General features: G+C 39.3%; 1 protein-coding gene across 2 annotated transcripts in view; it reads left to right on the top strand.

Annotated features, from left to right (window-relative positions):
• IPT9 (isopentenyltransferase 9) overlaps positions 1-25,306 on the top strand; it is a 336,165-nt gene extending 310,859 nt beyond the window's left edge. The window contains exons 10-12 of one of the 2 annotated variants that reach the window (XM_089437271.1): positions 17,197-17,346; positions 24,566-24,699; positions 24,873-25,306. In XM_089437271.1, the coding sequence (XP_089293397.1) occupies positions 17,197-17,346; positions 24,566-24,699; positions 24,873-24,951 (363 nt within the window). In that variant the 3' untranslated portion in view covers positions 24,952-25,306. The remainder of the gene's footprint in view (positions 1-17,196; positions 17,347-24,565; positions 24,700-24,872) is intronic. The other variant, XM_089437272.1, reaches the window with a different exon arrangement.
• Positions 25,307-25,513: the final 207 nt, after the last annotated feature.

The following is a 25,513-nucleotide window of genomic DNA, read 5'->3' as shown; positions in this document are numbered from 1 at the left end:
TTGGTGAGGAGCCTCTCATTCTGGTGCTGTATGTGGATGACTTGATCATTACAGGTGCAAAGAGACTCATAGAGCATTGCAAGAGAGATCTTGCGGCGGAGTTTGAGATGAAGGACATCGGCTTGATGCATTACTTTTTGGGTTTGGAGGTGTGGCAGGAGGAGGGGCATTTCTTCCTGGGGCAAGGGAAGTATATTGTGGACATCCTTAGCAGATTCCACATGGAGGATTGTAGACCCATGTCGACACCGATGATCACCAATTGGAAGAAGCTTCATGCTTCGGATTCCGAGTTGGTGGATCCCACATTGTACAGGCAGCTGATTGGTTCCTTGATGTATTTGGTCAACACTAGACCAGATATCTGTTTTGCAGTCAACACAATGAGTCAGTTTATGTGTGAGCCTAGGAAGGTTCACTGGGTGGCTGCAAAACACATTTTGCGGTACTTGCAGGGGACAGTGGATTATGGTCTGGACTACAGGCAGGGAGATGGAGTGAGATTGGCAGGATACACTGATTCTGATTGGGCAGGTTGTGCTTCTGATAGGAAGAGCACTTCAGGGTGTTGTTTTGGGTTGGGTTCAGCAGTAGTGTCATGGTTCAGCCGGAAGCAGCAGTCAGTAGCACTGAGTTCAGCGGAAGCAGAGTATATGGCAGCCAGTCTAGCTAGTTGTGAGGCCATCTGGCTTCGCAAGATGTTGTTTGGCTTATTTGGTCAGCCGTTGAGACCTTCAGTGATTTACTGTGATAATCAGAGTTGCATTAAACTCACGGAGAATCCAGTATTTCATGACAGGTCAAAGCATATCGGGATTAGATATCATTTCATCAGAGACTATGTTCAGAAGGGAGCTGTGAAGCTTGAGTATATTTCCACTGATGAGCAGGTTGCAGATATCCTTACCAAAGCCTTACCACGGGGCAAGCATGTCTACTTCAGAGACAAGATGGGTGTGGTGAGGAACACCTTCCTCGGTAAGAGGGAGTGTTGAAATTTGGTACCGGAGGACAGGTGGTTCCCTTAGGCTTTGATCTTTGGCCTAGGGAAAAGTGTCCAAAAGAATTTAATTTTTCTCCTAAAGTGACTTTATAATTTTATAAAGTTAAATCTAATTTAAAAGTGACTTTAAGTGATAAAGTTACTAAGTCTAATTTTAAAGTAACTTTTATAAAGTCAATGAAAAATTAGAAAGGAAAAGTGACTTTGGAAATAAATGACTAAGTGGGTCTTTATTAAAGTGGGGTGAATTAAAAAATAGAAAGTGAGATTTAAATGAGCATTTAATCTCAGCCATTGATTTAAATCTATTTCAGCCATTGGATTTAGAGATCACCCAAAAGTCACTTGGATCACCCAAAAGTCACTTGGAGTTATATTAAAGGAGGAAAAAGAGGAAAAGGTCATTCATTCTTTCATGAGCAGATTGGGAGAAGGAGAGCAAGAGAGCAAGAGAGATTTCTGAGCAGGGAGGAGAAGGAGACAGCAGCTTGGCACACATTCCAAGGCAGCAGTTGAGCAGATTTGTACAGCTGATTCAGCACATAGTGAAAGGCAGATTTTTGCACAAAAATCGAGGAGCAGTTTTCTGATTTTTCTGCACACAAAACAGAGGCCGTACAACATTTATTGCTGTCCTGTTTGCTGTAATTTCCAGATTGCTGTGAGGCACGGGAAAGGAGATAAGTTGTAAATTTGCTTGCTGATTTTTTGCTGAATAATTCTCACTGTAAAAAGGCAATTTTCAGAAATAAAGAAGAGCTCTCAAACTGGTTTTCCCCAAGAGTTGTAGGGGGTTTTTCCAGGGTCAAGTTGACCAAAAATATCAGTGTTTTAATGTGTTTTAATGGCTGTTTTTGATTGCTGATTTTTAATTCTGCAATTTCCAGCGTTCTGAAAAATTTCCAGAATTTGTGTTTTAAGCAATATTTATTTTTTTCAGTCTGTTCAATGTATGGTTATGGGAATGGGCATTTAACTACATGGGAGAAATAAGGAGAAACTGAAAACCGGGGTGGGAAAACAGAAATTTCTACATAAAAAATTAAATATATATATATATATATATATATATATTAAAAATTAGATATTTCTTACACAAATTTTAATTAATGATACAAATTTATTGATTTCAAACATAGATCTTCATCTATAGCTATTAACATGCATAGTTTATCAAAATTCAAATAAATGTCAGTGGTATTGGTCACATAAATGATAAATCTATTAAAAATTTAAATCATGATTCATAATTCATAACTGAAAGACAACTTACAACTACAAGATAGTAAGATAAACACACTGACAACTGTAGTTTTCTCATTGAGTCATCAAATCAAAATGTGTTACATAGGTAGTGTTGGTGCAATGCCAATGGCAAATAGAAATAGAAAATATAAAACAACTACAGGTATACAAGCCTCAAGGCATCAATCAGCATCAGAATCAACATCACTATCCCCATCATCATGGTCCCCACTGCTCTCCTCTACATCCTCCTCCTCCCCTGTATCCATAGTTGCCTCTGCATCAGAATGGTCGATTCTCCTTGCTGAATGCTCTACTCCTTGCTGTAACAACACAAATCACTTGCCAACAGCACAAATCACTTGCCAAATGAAAATATTAATGAGCAAACACGCCCTTTTCATACCCGCGTTGAGCTTAGCGAGTCCTGGAAACAAGACATGATTCCCAAAATCGCGACACGCTTTTGAAAATCATGACATGACCTCGGATTCAACGTGTCGGAAAAGGACACGACGTGTCATATGATTTGGACACGAATCCGGACCGAATCATGTCGGATTCGCTGGATTCAGGATTCGTAGGGGGTTTAGGACGAATCCGGTTACTTAGCCTATGAGGGATGCTTTCACATTGGGATCTAGATTTGAAGGACTATATAGAGTCACTGGAAGACCTCTTCTAGCAATGGTTCATGACACTAATTATCAAAGCAAGTTGTGGCATTGAAAGATTGGAACATCTACATTATGAAGCTCTTCGAAAATTGAAGAAGTTGATCTCTGGGATCCTTGATGTTCAAGCTCAACATGATGGAGTATGTCCAGGTTGTGTGAATGGAAACAAGACAAGGGTGTTGAAGAATCTAGGGCATTCAAAAGTTTGAGTAATTCTTCTTATCATGATAACAATTTGTGAAGTGTTTTTACAATTTATCTTAGCTTGATCTTCTTTTCATTATTAGTGTGTGTGTGTTAGCTTCATCAAACAACTATCAAAACAAAAGAGACAAGAACACAAAGTATTTGGCTTTCTTCCAAGGCCAAAACCTCTCCCTCTTGGAGAGGAAAAACCGCACAAGATTCTTCTTATAGAGATTCCAGTTGACGATTACCAAGACCATGACCCTTGACCCATTCTGCCACTCTAAGACCAAGACATCAATCCTCTTTCTTGTCACTGTTGAGATCATCATCATTACTACTGCTACTGCTATATCTTCACTGAAATCATCCTTGCTGCATCTTCACTGAGATCATCATTGATGTACCATCATTGAGGTCACCATTGCTGCAACACTGAGACCTTCACTTTAGTACCACCAAGATCATAATGAGATCCCTGAGAGTTATATCGAGATCAAAATCATGATCCTATAACTATCATGATTTTGTCTATGCCAGGATCAAGACTGTGTATGAGAACGTATCATTGAGATCCTTTGTTATCACGAGCATATCAAGACTGTGATTATATGTAGTAATACAGTAAGCACCAAGTATACGACTGAGATATAAGTCATCATATGCTGCGTCAACAAGGAGTGTGAACTGATATGTGATTATGAGTATGCCGAGAGGGATAACAAATATGTTCTATTATGGGATCATCGTGATCCTGTTCATTGAACGTGTAGGATTTTTCGATGTAACCCTTGTCACTGCTTTTCATTATGCTGAGACTGTAACAGAGATATCACTTGGATTATCTTCATCATTAGAATGCTGAGATTGCTAGAGACAGATCCGATTCCTATACTGTGATATCCTTTGAGACTTCTGCTTGTTGTGATCATGCCGAGATTGTTAGAGCTCCAGTAGGGTTCCAAAGATCTCTTCATCATCAAGAGATAATAATTGTGCTTCCTTTCGTTGAGATGTACACCACCGAGGAGGAGGGAACTATTATCTTTCCTCATTGTGATCATCACTGCATTTGATGAGGCCTTCTGAGATCTTGTACCCAACCGAGATCTCCCTCCTACACCTCATATCCATCCGCAGTTCAGAGAGATGCGAGTTCTGTGCTTGTTAACTGTGGATACCCTAGCCACCTATTTATAGTGGTTTGTGCTCCAAAATAAGTAGACTTTACTTCATGAATCGTTGTGTCTATTTTTCTAGGCCGACATGACTTCCATTTATTTATTTAATTCAATATTGAAGCCAACATGATGATTTCTTTCTTGTTTTGTTTGCAGACTTCTTGTACTTGCTAATGGAGGATTGATATTGGTCTTGGAGGGCTGCTTTAGCTTGAATACATTTTACATAGGCTCATGAAGAGCTCCTTCATACATGACTTGACTCTTTGACATATTAATAAATCCTAAAGACATCAAGAAGTCTTTTGACCTAATGACACTTCTTGCTCATGAAACCCATGCAGCAAGGTGTACAAAAATTATTTGTTCTCTTCTATTACATCATTTACAAAGATCAAATCATTATGAAGACCGAACCTAGTTACACTTTATTCAACAAAGGGTACCATTCCCATCTGGAAAGAATAAGATTAATGACATCCTCCAACTCGTTCATTCAAACATATGTAGTTTGATGCCTGTACAATCCCTTGGTGGCCATCTCTACTGCATAACCTTTATCGATGATTTCTCAAGGAAGACATGGATATATTACTTGAAGCGTAAGGATGATGCCTTTGATATGTTGCAAGGACTTCAAGGCTATGGTCGAAAATCAAACAGGGAATACAATCAAGATCTTCAGGTCCGACAATGATGGGGAATACATTTCAAATGGGTTCATAGATTTTTGCAAGAAGGAAGGTATCAAGAAGGAGACGATTGTGCCTTATAATCCCGAACAAAATGGAGTAGCTGAGAGAAAGAACATGTCTATTGTGGAAGCTGCCCGAGCCATTCTCCATGATCAAAAGTTGCCAAAGTTCCTTTGGGGTGAAGCAATGAATGCTGCAATATATGTTTAAAACAAGGTTCCCCATTAAGCATTAGACAACTAAACCTTTGAATAAGTATTCATAGGTGTCAAGCTCGATGTTGGTCATCTGTGGATATTTGGTTGCCTCGTATATTTCCATGTGCCGAAAGACAAAAGAAACACGCTGGAAGCTTCTAGAAGAAAATGTATGTTTGTTGGGTATTGTGAAGATTCCAAAGCATTTAGAATATATCTAGGTTGCACGAAACACCGAAACGTTTCAGTGTTTCCGAAACGGGTATGTTTAGAAACATCGCCTCCCAAAATTAGAAATATCAGCTGAAACGTCAACTGAAACGTCATATATGTTTAGACATATATAAAAAAGGTTATAAATAAGTGAATAACACATTATCTTGCATGAAAAAGGGGAATAAGACCCATAGATGACAATTTATAAGGAAAACCAAGTCTATATTAACTCTCATATATGATTACATGATGGTCAAGTTTCGGTCGAGTTTCGAAATTTTGGGTATGGGTACAACCCAAAACGCTGGGTTCCTAGAAGTTTCGTGCAACATAGGAATATATATTCCAGGTCAAAGGAAGGTTGAAATTAGCAGGGATGTAACATTTATTGAAGATGTTGCCCTTGGAAAAGCAAAGGACCTTCCTCTGCATCCTCTTGAAAAGAAGAGTGATGATATGGATATTTTAGAAGGTCCTTTTGTGTCAGAATCTGAGAAACATTGTTGATGATCCCATGGAGCCCATGGACCCCTTGGATCCTCCTCCATGTGATCCCCCTGCCAGGAAGAGGCCACTATGGCTTTGTGACACATTACAAGATTCTGAGAGACATGTTGTTGCTCGTGGAACATTTAGAGAAATCAAGAAGTGGTGCAAGTATTAGGGATATGTTGTAGTGATGAGTAATATGATTAAAGTCGAGCCTCACTCCTTTGAAAAAGTCGTAAAAGAACAAGTTTGGAAGGATGCCATGGCTGAATAATACGAATCCATTATGAAGAATGATGTATGGGATGTTGTTCCAAGACTGGAAGGAAAATTTATTGTGACTTCAAAATGGATATTCAAGATCAAACTTGGAGTTGATGGAAGCATTGAAAAATATAAGGCGAGGTTCGTGGCAAGACGATTCTCCCAAAAAGAGGGAGAAGATTACGATGATATCTTTCTCTTGTGTTCTGATATACCACCATTCGTTTAATAGTTTCCCTTGTTGCAAGTCAAAGATGAACCCTTCATCAAATGGATGTAAAGACAACATTCCTTCATGCCATGTTACAAGAAGAAGTCTACGTTGAGCAGCCACAGGGTTTTGAAGTAGGACCGAAAGAGACATTTATGTAGATTGAAGAAGGCATTGTATGGCTTAAAGCAAGCGCCCATAGCATGGTACGCCCATATAGATAGTTACCTGGTAAAGCTTGGATTCATGAGAAGTAGTGTCAACCCCAACCTCTACTTTAAGGTAGTCCAAGGTATGCCTTTGATTTTGGTTCTATATGTTGATGATCTATTCTTCACAAGTAGTGAGCCCTTGATGATTGAGTGTAAGAGGGAGCTAGCCTTTGAATTCAAGATGAAGGACCTTGGACTCATGCATTACTTCATAGGCCTTGAGGTGTGGCAAAGGCCCGGTGAGATCTTCCTTTCACAGGGAAAATATGTCGTGAAGTTGTTGGAAAGATTTGGAATGAAGGAATGCAAGTCCCTGGTCACACCAATGGAAATTAATTTCAAGAAGTTATGTGGAGAAGCTGCAAGATCCAATTTGACAAATCCATCCGAGTATAAACAGTTAATTGGGACTTTGATGTTCTTAGTGAACACTCATCTAGATATATGCTATGCAACGAATACATTGATTCAATTCATGACCAATCCTCTCCATGCACATTGGGTTGTTGTCAAACATATTCTGAGATATTTGCATGGGATGGTCACCCTTGGTTTGAGATACATTGCTGGAGATGTGAAATTTCATGGATACACCAATGCTAACTGGGCAGGAAATGTTGTTGACAAGAAGAGCACTTCAGGGTGTTGTTTTAGCCTTAGATCTGCCATGATATCTTAAATGTTGGAAACAAAAGTCTGTAGCATTGAGTATCATCGAGATAGAGTATATTGTCGCTAGCATGGCTAGTTGTGAAGCAGTTTGGTTGAGGAAGCTCTTTGGAGAGTTATTTAAGTAGGTCCTGGACATTACAGTGATATATTATGAAAACAAAAGTGGGATCTGATTGGCAGAGAATCCCATATTTCATGACAAGTCCAAGCACATAGTGATCATATATCATTACATTCGAGACACGGTGCAGAGAGGAGCCGTTAGACTCCATCACCTTTTGATAGATGAGCAGATAATTGATATTCTCACCAAGGCTTTGTCGAAAGGGGAGTTCTTGGTCTTCAGACAACAACTTAGACTGATAGATGTGACCCCTCCTAATAAGAGGCATCGCTGATCAAGAACACTGAGCATAGCTCTTCCCCCTTGGTTGAGCTCCCCAAGGAGGGAATGGAGCATTGAGGGCTCTTGGGGTTGAGGGAACTCTGGACAATAGGTATGTGTGATGCCTACTCTTGCAGTAGGTTGGGTATCTCCCCTATTGTCAACCATAGGGTGTGTGTGATCCTTGCCCATTTTGACAAGTCAGGTATCTCCTATCTTGGTCTAGCAGAGTATAGCCCGGTTGGCATCATACCTACAAGCTGGGCTTGTTGGGATTGTCCCTCCCTGTCTAGCCAACGGGTTGAGGAGGCTTGGGGCGTGTGATCCTTACCTTTGGTAAGTTGGGTATCTCACCCAAGCTTGTATTATGATGCAGGTATTCTACCACATGAATCTTGAGGGTCATTACTGGGAAGATCGACAACAAATAGGATGGATGTGATCCTCATCTCTTATAGCAAATGGCATCTTGCCCATTGATTGCATAATGGGATGGTTGTGATCCTTACCTCTTACAGCAAGTGGTATCTCGCCCATTGATTGCATAATGGGATGGTTGTTATCCTTGCTTGGTAGTTGCATCTCGCCTATTACTCTATATAGGGTGGTAGTTGTAGCTCCCCTATGATGTGGGTTGAGTTGGAACTCCCCGATGATGATGAATCCTAGTGGTAGCAAACGCTCCTTGAAGACAGTGGTAGTTGAGGCTTCCCTATGATTCTTCTTCTTTATATTCGAGAAAGCTTCACCAAGTAGAGTCGAGCAAAGATGGGACATGACTTGATGATGGGATACTTGTGATGATTACATGATGCAGTTGGAATTTCTCCCTAGCTAAGAGGGATTGTTAATTTGGCAGCTCAGTGACAAATTTTGATCATTGGACTAAATTTGTTTTTCCGAGAGAACCAATTTTAACCTTTGAAGCATTGGATTTGAATATTGGAAAGTTTATTTTTGAAATGAAGACTACATTAACACAAATTGTCAAGGCTGGCCTAAGGACAAATTAGCCCTCCTCCAACACATAAATACAAGTGACCTCAAGCTCATTTGGACATCACATCAACACATTCTTCTTCTCTCTCTTGATTTGATGGGTTCACACAGGTATGAGGCAACCTTATTCTCTTCACAAATGCGAGGTTCTCTTAGGCATCTTTGACTTTTGGTGTTGACTTTTTCAATTGGATAGTTTGACCATAGTTTGACCAAGTTTGACTTCATGTTTTGACTTGCTTTGACTGGGAAAAGTTTGACTCTGCCGAGTTGACTAGTGCAAATACCGAGGCAATCTGGGTAGGTTGACTGTCATTGACTTTTGATTTGATTGCAGTAAAATTGTAAACTTTGACTACAACATTCTCTCTCCTTTGACCAAGTTTGACTGGGATATCTTTCACTGTTTTGGGCTGAATTTGACTAGCATTCAAGGTCGCATTTAGTGCTACTTTGAACGAGTTTTTTGGAGGGTTGACTGTTAACTTTTGTGGATTGGTTAGGACATGTAGACTGTTGTTGACCTGGACAAAATTGCAGATTTATTGCTCCAGATTTGACTCTTCATCATTGGTATATTGGTTTTATGGTTGGTTGACTTGGTTGATAATTTTGACTTTGACTCTTATTGTGAATTTGGCTCGTTGTACTCTTTGTTGAACATTTTATGACAATCTAATAAAAGAAGAATTTCAAAGATTTTTCACCCTAGTGGGGTTTTTCCTTGGTCTTTGACCAAATCAGTGTCTCTTGTTGATGTGTTGATTGCCTCCTATTGTCATTGCATTCAATGTTCTATCTTCAGTTTTTGAATTGTTTATGAGAAGAATTAATTATTATTGAAAAGATTGCTAATTGAAGAATTGAATTGGGCTAAAGTAATTGAAACGACATAGAGCAATGGAAAATTTACATGGAAGAGATGTTGTAAGGTTATGTGATGTTATTTAAACATTTTTTACTCTGTCAAATTATGTAAAAATAAAAATAAAATAAAATAAGATAAAATAAAACAAAAAGTAAAATTATGAATTAATTAGAGAGAAATAATAACTAAAATAAATTAAAATAATAATTATAATTATTAATTATTAATAATTAAACCAACCTAGATCCATATTAACTTCAGATCTATCAAGTGCCAAGAGGGATCAAATCTCTCAAGGTGCAAACCTTTCCTCAAGTTTTGCACTCAAAAAAGAGGTTTGCACCTTGAGAGATTTGATCCCTCTCGGCACTTGATGGATCCACAGTTAAGATGGATTTAGGCTAGTGTATTTTTAGTTTAGAGATGGATTGCACTTGGTGCATATTTTGGTTATATGCACCCTTGCTATATATATCAGAAAGTTTGTATATAATGATTTGGATTCATATGGATGCTCATCAATATCTATGTTTTTTCTCTCAAAATTTGTATATTTATGTATTTTTTATTGATCTTTTATTTGATCTAGTTTTTTCCAGGTTTTGGTTTGGTTCACTTTTTTTAGTTTTATGGGTTCCTGTTTCTAATACCATTGGTACCAATGTTATCAAAACTAGTTGAACTGGTTGGTTCGATGGTTTTTAGCACCAAACCAGTGCAATCGATGATAGTGAATTGGCCTTTTTTCACCGAACAAGCTGGTTTCATATGGTGTCATATCATGCAACTTCAGACCCGAAAATATCATTTTTTTTAAATATAATAATTTATTGTGGGGTAGCCCACCTCAAAAGCAAGCCTAGGCCACCCTAAAACCACCGAACACTTCTTAATATTTGTCTTCAAAAATAATTACATCAAGTTTTTAGCTCCAACTAAAGGAGGCTCCACCCTCTGATTTACAAGCTCCAACCTATAGGATGCTCCAACACCCTATTTACCAATTGCATCTGGGAGGATGCTCCAACACCCTAGATCTCAGGCTCCAACCTGACAGATGCTCCAACACCATGTGTACCAGCTACAACTGGACATACGCTCCAATGCCTTGTGTGGGCTACAACTTGCCCTAGCACCACCCTGCCACCCTGCCATCTTGAAGTTTTCTCAGGCTCTAACTTGAAGGTGACTCTAATCACTTGCCTTACACCACCCTGCCACCCCGATCAGTAAGCAGACCATGTTTCACAATTTTTAGACTAGATCCCCTTGCGCTCAAAATTAATATAAAGAAATTGTTATTAGAGTTTTGCTGCTCATTGGTATTGCTGCCACTTGTCCCTTCCACCTCAACGAGTTCACCAAATCAACGATTGTGTGGGCCTTATTATTGCTCAAACTAACAGGGGACCTAAGGGGGATCCCTAAAGGGCAAATGCTAGGCCAAAGGCAACAAATGGAGACTTAGCCCCCTGTCACCTCAATTAAGGCTCCCTTCTATTTACGGACTTTCAGCGATGGGAGTAGACTTGATATATTATGGAGTCACTGATGAAGGATAAGTCAATGAAACGATGTGGAGTGACCCAAATAATCCCTTTCCCGGAAGAGTTAGAAGTATAGCGTTTGCTTTCTTTCTAAGCAAGGTACAATGTCTTCTAGGGAAAGGAAGGGAGGATTTAGGGGTTAGGTTTATGGGATATGACTTGCGAAGGAATTTTCCAATCCCTAAAATCCTTATTGAAATTGGTATTCCAGATTGTTCTTGAAGAGTCGTCTTTTCAAATGAATGAGACCAAGTGGACCCAGTCTAGGGTAGGGGAGAAGAGTATGGCAACCAATGATTGTCCCTAACTTGGACAAGGTATGGAAATGGATCAAAGAAAGAATATCCACTTAAAGGTTTGAATTGATCTCATAAGGTACTAGCCTTTGGGAATGCTAGGGCAAAGTTTGATCCCAAAGCTAGCACTTTGATTTTCTCACAACTCCACCATCGAAATGGCCTCAAATTTGGAGGAGGTCTTGAGGAAAGACCACAACATGAGACCCTAAGAGATCAAACTTTTTGGATGGGTAGTTTGCTGGGAAAATGATGCCCTAGGTGACCCAACTTGGCTAGATCTGGGAAAAGGTGAAAAGATATGATTTTAAGTGACCACCTCTTGCTCCCAATCAAGGAAGCCTCAAGACCACTTCGCTAGCCGTCCAGGTCAAAGAGAAGCAATCTTGTAGCTTTCATACTTCGATGTGCAAAGGAGATGGCTTATCAAGGTCAATTCGTTGATAGAATTACCCCTAGGATATTTTGTTCACATTACATGGCCCATGTATGGAGAAATGCTATAATAGAGACAAAATTCCACAATTTAAAGCAGTAAATGCATGCAACAATTAGCCCTAAAATAGCAAAAATCCCATTCCAACGTTTATGACAAAGTAAAACAAGAATAACATTTAAAGCGTGTACTTAGATGTAACAGAATATATCCAACCATCCACAATTGACAAAAAAGAAGCTCCAAGATAAGATAGACCAATATCCACACATCAAAATTCATCCATAAAGCTCCAATTCATCCTCTAGAAAAAGTGCGAAATTCTCAAGGGAGATAAAAGATTCAATCCAAAGTGATGATGAAATAATGAACTCATCTCACTTGTATTTATCACACTAATGAGGAGTTTGAATTAGCCTCCTTGGCCTACGTAAGCCACAAAAATAAAATAATGTTCTAATTATCCAACTTTTGGTGACAAGCCCACCAAACTAGCTCATGAATGAAAGAATAGGCTTCTCAAGAGGTCAAATAATAATCTATGCATGTCGTAGGGCCCTCTAAGAGGCCTAATGAGGTCCATGGGTGTTGTACTGAAAAGTAGGACCCTCAAAAGTAGTGGACAACAGGGTGGCCCCTTGTAATAACCTGTGGTCTCCAAATGACATGTGGGGGCACACAAGTGTCCTCATGGGTCTCCAAACAAATCAAAGATACCTATAGATCGCCTGCAAGGGCTAGGATGATGGTGTAGGTGATGCCACATCCTCGTGCAAGTCCTGGATCATCTACCAAGTGTATGGTGCAAATCTGGGGCTAGTTGGGCATGACGGATCGGGTACATCTTCCTCGTCCAATAAGTGAACCACGAGCAATCTATGAATGGCTGTGGGGATCCATGGGGTGCTACCTATTGTTGTGGAGGCCCATGGCTCTCAACGCGCACTCTACATGTGCCAATGTAGCCCTTTGGAGGATTAGGACCCCGTATAGGGAAACAAAACCCAAGATGGAGACTATTTGCAATCTTGCATAAGATCCAATGTGTCCCCTAGCCTTCCAAGACAACAAGTCATTAGAGAAATAGAGTAAATGAGTTTAACAGTCATGGATAGGTGGGGACTTCATAATGGCCTGCCCTTCCATAATGGGCTTCGGGATGTACCAATGTCTCCTAAACTCCAAATGGGGTTAACCAAGAATCCTATTAGGTGGTTTGTACTTCTAAAGGAAGTAATATATTCAAGGTACATCCTTCAAAAGGTGGTGGCATGCGACAGGTAAGTGAATGAAATAGGGGATGAGAAGGGGCAGCGTTGGGTCACATGCTAGGGTACAAGGGTAGCTAATAAGAGGGAAGCCCACACTTGGGTTTATAATGTATAGGAGGGAGCAATCATGGTACGTGAGGTGCCCCGACCTTGATTTTTCCACCCTTCTTTATATTCCTTTTGTATTTTTATGATTTTCTTTGACTAATTGCTTGGGGCTCAAGGGGTAAGAGCATGATGTATAAGATAAAGTAGTGAATACCCCCTATAAAAGGTAGGGCAATTCATTGTCCACCAGGGGTTGGGTGTTGATTTGGGGTAGCATCGGATGTGCTCTAGCCATGAAAATTGGTGGAGAGGCTAAATCACATGAGAACTCCGAGACCTAGAAATGGTTTGGACAGATTGTACCCGGTTTGGGAGATATTAAAATAATTAATATTTTAGTGGAGTTCCTAAGTCTAAACTTAGGAAGAATAAAATATTAATGGGTATTAATATAAAATTGGGTTAGAAGGTTCCAAAAGTCATGGATCAAAACAAATCTAATCTTAGCCGTTGATTAGAGATTTAATCTCGGCCATTGACAGACCAACGAGAAAAGTATAAGAGGAGGCTTGAGGGTCAGTTGGTGAACACACTAAAGCAATCAGTCATTCATTTTGCTAGAGTGGGGTTGCTAAGCAAAGTTGAATCAGTGATCAATAGTGAGGGGCAGTGAGTACGAGGCAAAGAGGCAGGGACGATATTGAGAGACCAGCACAGAAGCAAAGAGAGCGAGAGCAACAGTCAGTCTAGGCTACGCAGAGCCCAGTAGAGGCAGCGCAGAGCCCAAAGAGACTGTGTCATCCACGTAGAGGGCAAAGGGAGTGACGCAGAGGCTCCTAGAGGCTGCACAGTGCGTCAAAGGGCTGACGCAGGTTAGTAGGTGGTTGACGTAGAGGCCAAAAGGGCCAGCACTGAGCTTCAGTTGTGCCAAAGAGGGTTTCATGGGACAGGTTGTCTGAATACCTGTTTTCGAATATAGAGGTATTACTGCCTTGTATTTTTCTCTGTCGGGTGAGCCGGTTAGGCACCCATTTGTACTCAGATAGACTACATAATAATATAACCTTCAGAATAGTTGCACCGATTTTCTCGCATTGGGTTTTTTTGGGGACATTTGTCCAAAAATAACGGTGTCACTTGTGTGCTTGTTTTTTTTCAGTTGATGATTTGTAGATGTTGACACTGCACTTGTGTTTATTTTTAGTGTTTATATGGTTAAATAACTTGTTAAGTAATTAAACAATAGGTGAAATAAACCAGATAGTATAGGAAGAATTTCTAACGGGTTAGAATTAGAAATCCCAACATTGGGACAATCATGGGTTCCTATATGATGAAGGAGGTTCATAAAACCTATAGGAACTAGGGTGATGACCATGAGGATGGGATAGAGCTCATGTATTGGCTTTTGCCCACGTGCTAAATGTGTTTGTCCCGACCATATTTTGCATTTGGTGGTACATTTTCCTATTGAATGTGGCCAGATAGGCTTTTATCTTTCTTTTTAGCTACATCAACCTCCAGGCTTCATTCCAGGCTTGACCCAAGGTGCGGGCAAGGGGAAGGGGCATGCTAACCCTATGTGGACCCAGTGGAGGAATGTGGACCGAGGTAGGAGAAATGATGAATGGGGTAATAATGAGTGGAAAGGGGGGAGTATAAGCGGATAAGAGAGTGGGACCACACAACCAAGATCGGGGTTTCCCGTGAAATACCATTCCTAAAGCCAAATGGTCAATAAAAGAGATCCCACGGGACTAGAATCCAAGGTTAATATCCAAAAGGGGTCTAGGGGACAGGAGCACAGACCTAGCCCATTCTTTTCGTCGAATCCCCCCCATTAATCCATGCCCAAAAGTGTTCATGATAAGCAAACTAAAATACTCAATTACCAAATGACAAGGCATACCTTAAGGTTTGGGAGGCCCACCTTCAAACATATGATCATGGCAGATGGGTGAGGGACCACATGGTTGGCTTAGGTGGTGAAGAAATGACACAATGAGTTAGCTGGTGGCTGGAAGGGGCTACTAGTTGCCGGCTGAGGACCATCCTGGAGAAAATAAATTCTCTTAGGGATACCACCCACAAAATGGTGGGTAACAAGCCTCTTTAGGGCAATTCAACTTACCACTTGGGGAATTCGATTTGCATGGAGTTTCCTTGGGATTCTCACTATTTTGCATTGGGACTTGTGTTGGAAAATCCAAGGAGTTGGCAATGAAATGATTTTCCTTTTAATGACATTATCTTGTGATGATTTCATTATTATTATTAGTTCTTTCAATTTATCTTTTCTTATCATCAAGGCTAATGCCAAGAAACAAATAAAAAAGTACACAAGATGTAGGCGTGTTGCCAATGTAAAACCCCGCTCTTTGGGGAAAACTCGGTCAAAATTCTTCCTTCAATAGATTCAAGATGAGACGACCAAGACCCTTACAATCTAAACTAGAGACTCCTTCCATCAAGTCATCCTTGTCATTGTAATGCCACCGAGAAATCATCACTATAATAGCAATCAGCTCTGAGACATCCTCACTGTAGTGTCATCGAACCCTTCTCACTGATTTTCACCAAAATCTTCACTGTTGTAGCACCAAGCCCTTACCACTGTAGTCATACCTTTAAACTTAGACCAAACCATGATTACTGTAGTTATACCCTTCTTCATTGTTGTGGTACCGAAACAGAGTTATTGAACCTGTGGTAATTCGAGCTTCATGTCAGAGATATCTGCACTTCATTTCAGAGATAACCCGAGCTATATTTCAGAGATGTCTGAACTGTATTTGAGAGAGATCTGAACTTGTCATTCTGTGATTTATGTGAGCTTCTTCTCCTGTGATGACCGAACTTTTCTTCAAAGATAAATGCGAGCTTGTTGTCCGAATTGTGGAGCGGTGCACCCTCCTATTTATAGTTGTTTTTCCATAAATGAGCCAACATGATACTTTAAAGTGTAGTGTCACTGTTTTGAGCCGACATGAGTTCTTTTGAGGGTAGTTGACTTGATGAGGATTCTTTTGAAGCCGACAGCAAGGAGACCTTGATGGAGGAGGAGTCTTCAAACAAAAATTTGAATTTGACGATTAACCTAAAGACTTCAATGGAGGCTTGACCTATCGCATTTGACCCAAGCATGAAACCCATGCTTTAACAAGTCAATTTAATTTAATATAAAAAAAAATTGCTTTTCTTTTGACAAACATATTACATTTGACTCAAGTACAATAATGAAAACAAACCTAGTCACATTTTCCAACAATTGGCTCCTACATTCTTATTTATATGAGTCTTTGGCTCTCACTTTGTAATATTGATACGAGCTGGTGTGCTTGCGAAAGCTCTGCTATTTTGTATACTTTTCAATATCAATAAAGACTTTGGGGTTCACAAATTGGATGTTTTTCCTCCTTGAGCATGACATGGAATTTTGTTGATTAATGTGTTTACTTCCTTTTACATGTGTTATATGTTTCATGCTTCCATATGCTTTTAGAGATGTATAGATGTAGAACTATCTTGCATCAATATATGATTTAGAAATCTTGCTCTAGATTTAGATAGTCCTAGTTGATTTCACATAAATCTCTAGGCCTCCTTTGTCATTGCTCATTTTTACATCTATATGTAGAGCTAATCTTTGATTGAGTTTTGTAGAAAGAAAATCTCTTGTTGGATCAACGATCAAGTGTGAGGTGAAGTCTTTGGAGAGACCAACCCACTCTTGATATGCACTTGGAGGAACTCTTATTTGGTTTAACTTCATAGTCTAATCTTTTGAAATTTCTTGCAGGGGTGTTAACCATAGCTTGTATACAAGTCAAGTTATTTTAAATTTAAATCATTCTCGCACAAATCTTGTGCTTCATTTTCATAAATTCGCTATTTAAGAGCTTGATCGTGGCTAAGCAGAGAGGATAGTTTACTCATACTCTTTAGCTTAGCCCTTGTAGATTATATTGTGTATATACATTGCATTTTCTTGACTAATTTCTCCAGCTAACTCTTGATTTGTTTTGCAGCCCTTACTAACTCATTCTTGTGGCAGCTTGAGGGAGTTCTCACTTGAAACATCTATCAAGTTGTTTGCAGGACCTTGAGCATCCATTGGGCACCATCTTAACAGGGCCGTGGGCATCTTTTGGGACAGATTTTGGCAAAGCCGTGAGCTGCTCTCAAGGCTGCCTCATTCCCTTGACAAAGGTCATGGGCTTTAGGAGGGTCATCCTCCCTTCACCAAGGGCAAGTTTCCACTTCTTTGAGGCTAATTTGTTGCTGCAAAACAGTCCCCTATATTTTCAGATTTGAAGAAGCCTTTTGTGACTCAAGTGCTAAGTGTTTGCCTTCTTGAAGAGGAGGAGATATAGTTCTTAGAAGTGATACTTTTGTAAAGTCTCCCCTTGCTTCATTTGGCAACCTTTTGAGAGGCTTCTCTTCATTGTAACATCACTCTAATAAAATCATTCTTTTTGCTTGAGGGAGCTTGGGAATTTCTCCCATGGTATTGCACCTCCTCATTTAGAGGGAGCACTTGTTCTTGTGGGTGGTCTAATTTCTCTAGTCTAGCTCTTAACTCCCATGCTTATCTCACTTGCATGCACTTTACTATTGCTAATCTAATTTGCTTATGCATGGTAAATCTCTAGGTTTAACACTCACATTTCTTATGCAAAGTTCAGCTTGTCTAGTTTGCTATATTTCATTTCTCAAGTTCTTGCAATTTACCTTGGCTTACGACACAACACTTGCAGCATCTCTTTTGAAGCAACTCTTTTTTCATTAACAAGTACTTTACATTTCCAGCAAGCTTAGATCAGCTTATTAATCTGTCTACTTTGTTCATTGGGCAATTGCTTCATTAAGTCTTTTGGATACATCAATTCTTCATTTTATGTCAACTCATGCTCACATTTTATATTGAATATTGTTGATGTCCTTTGAAGCATTCTTGTGTCATTTTATTTGAAGCAATTTGCAATTTAACATCTAGTCCATTCACTTACAAGCAATTTATTTCCATGCAACTTTCATTTTGGAACTTGTGAAGTTTATTGAGCTAGTTTATCATTCTAATTTTTCCATTGAAAATATTGGTGCAATTCACTTGAGCATTATCTCTTATTTGGAGGTAGTGTTACTGTTGCTTTCTTGCTTTAGTGGATCTAGGCACAGGAGAGAGACCACTCGTAGAAGCCATTAATGCTGCTAAAATAGTAAAGAACTCTGATCACCAAATATAGTCTGCCCACAACCATATTCTTGTTGTCCACAACCATGTTGTTACTGCCCACAACATCCTATTGCTGGAAATGCACCAAAACTTGCTCCAATGCTCTAGAACATAACCAAAATGCTTGCTATTGTTGTAGGAAGCTCTTCTTGTTGAGAAAAGCATGACGATTGAGAGAAAGAAAGAGATTTCTTATATGAAAAGAGAGGTTGTTGGGGTTTCTAGAGATTTCTCTTTTTCTTAAAAAAATTGAATGTAAAAATTAAATAAGTAGGTTTCAAAATGAATTCACTATTAGTGTATCTTCATTATCCATAGATTAATGATTTTTAGACTCTCTATGTGTCCCACGCCCCTCACAAGGACTTGGATAGGCTTTGTTGGACACCTAATCCTCAATGGATTAGTGTGGAAGCCGAATAGACAAAAGGAGTCCAAGAGACCTTGGGATGTGAAACCCAACGGTCACAACTTGTACTATAAATGTAAATCATTTGTTAATAAAAATGTACTCTCATGTTTTATCCTTCAAATTATTCTTGTTGCCCATGTGTGTTTAACATGGTATCAGAGCCATGATGTGTGGCCTTCTCCCACCATTAGTTGGGTGGTCTTGTTCAAACTGGGTGCTCTACCATTGTGCACTATTTTAGTTGTCCTCTCTGCCTTTTGTACTGTCCTTCCTGCAGAAATGTTACATTTACCTCACAGTGAATCCTGTCAGCTATATTGTAGTCGCGATTTTCAGCCCATATTCTGCATTTCTACAGCCTGACATATCTGACCTCTGCGTCTATCCCTTTAGGAGTAACTGAAATATTTCTATGCAAAAATCTGCATACGTTATTTTTCTGGTGTCAGTACAATCTCTCAGGCCAAAACGCCTCCACAATTCCTGCGTTATCGATGCTCCCATATATGTTTTACGCTGCTCCAATAGAGGTATATACCAGTGTTGTCCATATTCATTTAAACATTTAATCCCCTTGTTGGTTCTATCCCTTTCTGAGCGTTTGTAAGAGCAGGGACCGATCATCTGTCAACCTTGTTGGAACCTATATTCCGTTAGAATTTTAAGCCCTATCAGTAACGGCTCTACCATTTTCTATCTACAGTAATGGCTCTATCATTCTCTACCTATCTCTTTGCGTCTTGCTTCCTGCTTGCAATAATAACATTGGAAATTTCATGGTCATTACTCTCTTCTAACTGAAATATCCCTTGTTAGTTTTGAGCTAAATTCAAGCAGTTTTTTTTTTTACTAAACCGTCTGCCCCTTTCTCTGCATACATGAACCAGGCTTTCCATGGTCTAGCTCAGCAACATTGGTATTATATTTCGTCTGGGCTTTCCTGTTAGAGAATTTTTAATGGCATTCCATGATTCCATGCAGCACTAGAGATAATGGGGTTTCCAGCTAGTACCCAACAATTGTCCATAGGAAGAAGCGAAACATTACCTCAAAACATCCATCAATGCTAGGCACGCAGCGCACATAAATAGATGAATTATTGGAGAAGCCGACAAGATTGATATTGATGCAGCGGATACTAACATATGAGTATTCCCATTGTGGTTACTCTGGCTCCTGCAGAGGAAACAAAAGTAGGAACAGTTAAACCCTATTAGGATTTCATCTACCTTAGCGACGAAAATTGAATGAGGAATAGGGTTTAATCCCTTGAATACTTGCCTGCCTTGTAAAACCCCTGCCTCTCCGGTAATGGTTTCCACAAGGAACGCTGACTTCGCCCCGAGACTGGAGGCTAAGGCATAGTTATCAGCCACTCCGGTGCCTGACGGAACAAAATATGCACCGTTCAGCATTAGGTCTCCTGCCGATCTCCAGCTCCACCGATTCCATTCTTCGACGCTTGCATACAGCCGTTTAGTTACCTGCAATTCATCCAGGGTTTCAGTGGCGAATTCTTTCTAAAGACAAACATGAAATTTGAAAGTATGCTATGATTTTGGTCCGATTCAAGAAGAGGGAACCGGGCTCTGCACCTCCTTAGCGTTGGCGTTATCGGGCGCTATGAATCTGTTGCCTTCACTGTTAATTGTTGGGTTTGCGCTCCCACCGATTGCATACATTTCCCAGTGCGCGTACTGGTTGTTCACCACATGAAAGTAGCCATGTCGACACCTGCAATATCAAGGGTAAGTTCATTCCCATTATTTGCCAGTGGATACAAACAACAGGATAAATTTGAAGTAGAAGAATCACATTAAAGTATAACATGAACAATTTGTTGTGGTCACATGGTCACAGTGGAATACCCTTTGGAATCTCATTATTGTAAAAGGTATACACAGAAATTAGCTGAAGTGTGCTTTTATTAATAAAGTCAAAAGAGGATACAGTGCACACACTGATAAAGAGACAAGGAATAAAGGCAAGGCCGACGATGAGAACAGTATACATATTCAGCTTAACTCAGGATCTGTTAGTCAAATAAAACAGGCTAATGAAATCAAAGTAGGATAAATATGAAATTGTGCATATGGGATTCATAGATTGTATCAGCAGGTGTTTCAGCAGGAGTCAAAGTATTTATATATGAGCATTCAAGTCCTGTCCATGACATGGTGCTATAGTTGTTGAAGTTTTGATAGCCATCATTTCTGCTTTGAAAGTGAAGGAGTATTTGAAGGATCCAAGCAAGTTTGCAGTTGTTGTTGCCCCAGTTGTGGCATTGTATTTAAAACTCACTATAGTTTTTTGTCTACATATATATGCATTGATTCCTTGATTCGACTGCTGCATAAGAGTTTGGTGGGTTGTATAAAGGCTGTGATTGTTTTGACAAATAAAAGTATTGTGGAGAAAAGTTTAGTCGGTTGTATTGTCAGAACATAGTGATGTTCATGAGTAAACTCTTATTTTTTTTGTAATGGATTCTAATCGGTGCTTGCTGGTTGCACACTGATCATTTGTTGCACATTTATAAAGGATATTGTTGTGTACTATGGGTGATATTACTTTTCTGCATTGAGTAGTAGTTGTTTAGTTTTTTAAGGTGTAAATCTGACATTGAAGAAAAAATGGCCAGAATCAGTGAAGTATTAGAGTTCCTCAAAACTCTCATATTCTCTACTGATCATGATACATTAAAAATCAGCAAAATTTCTCTCACAGACATTCAGGCCTGTCTACAAAATGCACAAGAGAAAATTGATTTTTTGCAGCTCGAATCTCAGCTACAACAAGAAGAACTAAAACAGAGGAGTCATTCTGAACATGTTTTTGTTCAGAACACTGAGAGTGCAACCCATCAGAAGCAAGTCAATAATGTTATAGTTCATTCAGATTTAGTGCCCAATATAGCAGCAGTTGTACATGCAGATACAGAAACTCAGTCTGCACTTCCCAAGCCCATCATCAAACCTTGGGAACAGCTTGTCCACAACAAGCACATAACTGGTCTTGGATATGACAAGGACTTGTCCTTTCATATTCCAAACTACTCAAAGCCCATTTAGTTTCAGAGTGCTAGATTCGTTCATGACAGTTCACCTCCAGCTGTTCCAGATTCTGCTCCTCTTCCACAGCAACAACAACAGATTGTGAAATGCCAACACTGTGACCGAGTTGGCCATTTGAAAGATCACTGTTTTGATCTTCATCCATGTAAGCACTGTCATAAATCCACCCATTCTTCACACAGATGCTTCAGAAACAAACGTCCTGCAAGAACAAAGATTCATCTTGGATGGATCGCTTCTGGGCAATGGGCATCAACAGCCAAGAAGATATTCCAAGCACATGTCAGAACTTGTTCCAGAGTATTGAGCAGTCTTTCAGTTGAGTTTTCCCCATCATCTCACCTTGTAGCTGACAGGGGGGAAATGATGGTCATCTACAAGCTTCAAAACCACATCAAGCGAGCCTGAGCCACAACCTGCCACACCAGTTTCAGAGTTGTAGCCAGAGACAAAGATGCCCTGAGCATGCCTTTAGTTGGTAATCTGGGACACTTCCTCTAGCAGAAGACTTCAGCTTCTTGCCAGCTTCGAAAGAATTCCAGGAACAAAATTGAGAACACTTCCTCTAGCAGAAGACTTCATCTTCTTGCCAGTTTTGGAAGAGTTCCAGGAATTGCATTAAGAATTCCAGAGTTGTTGGTCATCCTTAAACCATCACAAGTTGAGACTTCCCTTTTTAGGTTGAAGTTCTCCCTTTTATGCGGGGTGAGACCTCCCTTTCATGGTTGAAGGTTTCCCTCTTCAAAACAATAGGAGCACTTCCTCTAGCAAAAGACTTCAGCTTCTTGCTAGTTTTGGAAGAGTTCCGGGAATTGCACTAAGCATTCCAGTGTTGGTGGTCATCCTTAAACCACCGCCCTTTATACCAACATTTCAGAGAGCACATTCAGCCTAGTGTTGCCATGCATTTTTGCACATTTTGTATTACAACTCTCTTCTTGGACTCATACATAACCCTTCAGATTAAGGGGGGGAATGTTGGACACCTAATCCTCAATGGGTTAGTGTGGAAGCCAAATAGACAAAAGGAGTCCAAGAGACCTTGGGATGTGAAACCCAACGGTCACAACATGTACTATAAATGTAAATCATTTGTTAATAAAAATGTACTCTCATGTTTTATCCTTCAGATTATTCTTGTTGCCCATGTGTGTTTAACAGGCTCAAACAACTTCATCAAAGCACCAAAACTTTGTATTTCTGTGCTAAAACATCTTGGAAATGCCTTGATCTATACCATACATGTTTCCAAATTGTGAAATACCATACAGTACAACTCACAACATTTCTGCAATGTTTCATACCCATTTCAATGTTTCAATTCATTTCAGGTATTGGATCTCAAACTAGTTGGGCATTTTTTGCAACTTAGTTTGCTAGTGCTGAACCATCATTTTGTTTTTGGGTAGATGTTTTGCATAGGTAGTTGAAAGTTGAAACTCATAACAATAGTGCATTTGTAGCATTTTTCGTTGGATTTGAAAGTGAAGTCATTGGTATGTATCATCACTTGTGTGTGAGTCAGGTATGTATTATTGATGACTACTTTAAAAAAAATGAACTTCAAAAAATAATATGTTTTTATATCTATATATTTATGTCAAGGTCACCTCTGTCCTATCCCCAGAATACCTTGTCACCCCTAGAATATTTTGGGGGTCTCTGGCCATACTAGGTATGCATCCCTACTTACCAGAAACTTGGGGTAGGATATGCATTACCCTACAATACATATGAAAGTGATAAGCTGAAAACGTTACCCTTTTACCTCTAGGAGTATTTTGTGTCCTTGGTGGCATGCAAAGAATTGACCCTAGCAACCGGTCCTTTCATGTTATAGGATTGTAGAGAAATTTTCCTAGAGGCCTTTTTCTTGTTAGACCCAAAAAACCCTTTTGTGAGAGTTGCTGCGAGGGAAGTCTTGTTGCTCAACTATGCATCACATATATAGTTAAATCTTCCACCTCTTGTCTTCGCTATGGTGGAAATCTTGCAAATGTCTTTCTTAGACATTTTAGCCAAATTTCCCTGATAAGAGAAAACAAAAAAGACTAAGCAATAACTGTCCCTCATCCAAGGTAGTATAAATCCCTATTTGAGTATTATGCAATCAAGCTTGTAGCTTTTGAGAGCAATTCTTATGTCTTAAATGATATTTAAAAAAAAAAAAATCCCATGCAAAATCACTAAACCTCTATAAAGGAAATCCCCTCGTTGAGTTTATGGGAATAAGTTAATAGCAAAAATTATTTACATGTTTAGTCTTGTGCAAATTTTTTGGAATCTATTGGTTCTAAATCCTAATTTCTTTTTGCCCCAGGGAAAAAACCTCCCAAAAAACCCTGAGTACTTCCCTGTGATCCATGGATGGTAAATGGGGTAAACTCCCTGATTATGGAACCTAACCCCAAGTGGATCAAGAGAGTCCAACCATGACCTCCCCAACTTTGCAGTAGAGATCTCAAATATGGTTCATCACTGCATGAGCTAACCCTCAAGGCTAAATTCTGATTATCTTTGTAACAATGGTCCAGCAATAATATTTGTGCCAATTGATGTATAACCATCTCTAAGATTTATATACATTTTATGTATAAATGAGTCATTTCGACCCTTACCAAAGAAAAGAGGTTTGAGTCCACTGTATATATTTTAGTTTATAGCCCAAGAAAACTATGTAGGCATGGGAGAAATATATTTTAGCTAAGAAAATAAAGATTATAACTTAATCGGCTCTGACTGCAGGAAAAGCTGGTAAATTTTGTTGTGGATACATATCGTGATTCTGCTGACGCGTCCCTTCACCAATCACTTACAGTTAATAAAATAAATAGCAGCAAGGAGTTAAAAGACTTGGAGCGCTATCGAACTCAAAACAGGTATTACTCTTTATAGTATATTCAGTCTAGATTTTTCACTATATTGAAATGATAGTGCATGCATTTAAGAGCATTATCGATCACAAGTACAAAACTTCTGTTGTAATAACAATTAGAGCTCAGTTGATTGAATAAGGATCGTGTCTTGATACTGGATGGAATATCTCTGGCAGGTACTTTGTCAGCTCAAATGATTGTGCTCCTATTTTAGAATGGATCCGGTTGACCCAAAGTCGGAAAGAAGTAACCTAGCATGCTCCCCTCGATCAACTTGCTGCCATCTATAAACTTACATATCTATAGCTCTCCTGTGGCCATTATAGCCATGTACTTTTCCGAGTGCTAAACATGATTTTCCTCTGGAGACCTTCAGAAATTTGGTCAACAAATGCAAGCTTCTCTATATGTTTCGTTTGTTTCTCATTAATGATTATTTTTTCATGAAGTGATCCGATCTCACATAAGACAGGGCCACCTTTCCCTGAGAAACACATTAAGACGAATCCAGTCAGATTTGTTCACTTCTTTGTACTCCATTCTTTCAAGGACTAAGATGAATCCCATTTACAATGCTTTCTTCATTAGGAAACTTATATCTAATATGTTATATTGATGTGTTACAAATTATTATAATGATTAACATCAGCAATTGCTTCAGGGCTTAATCAAAGCTGAAAACTCAATTCAAAAGAATTAATGACTGCTTCCTATGAATTTCCAGCTCAGAGATTATGAAACATGAGAAAGAACTTGTCTATATATATTATAGATGGATCAGTTCTACACTATTGAGAAGAAAATATCTTTGTTCTAT

Source organism: Pinus tabuliformis, chromosome 5_2 (assembly GCF_031772625.1).
Source record: "Pinus tabuliformis cultivar Carrire ecotype Pingquan chromosome 5_2, CPIR1, whole genome shotgun sequence".
Classification (NCBI taxonomy): domain Eukaryota; kingdom Viridiplantae; phylum Streptophyta; class Pinopsida; order Pinales; family Pinaceae; genus Pinus; species Pinus tabuliformis.
Note: the sequence above shows the minus strand (reverse complement) of the source record. Positions and strands in the feature narration are given on the sequence as shown.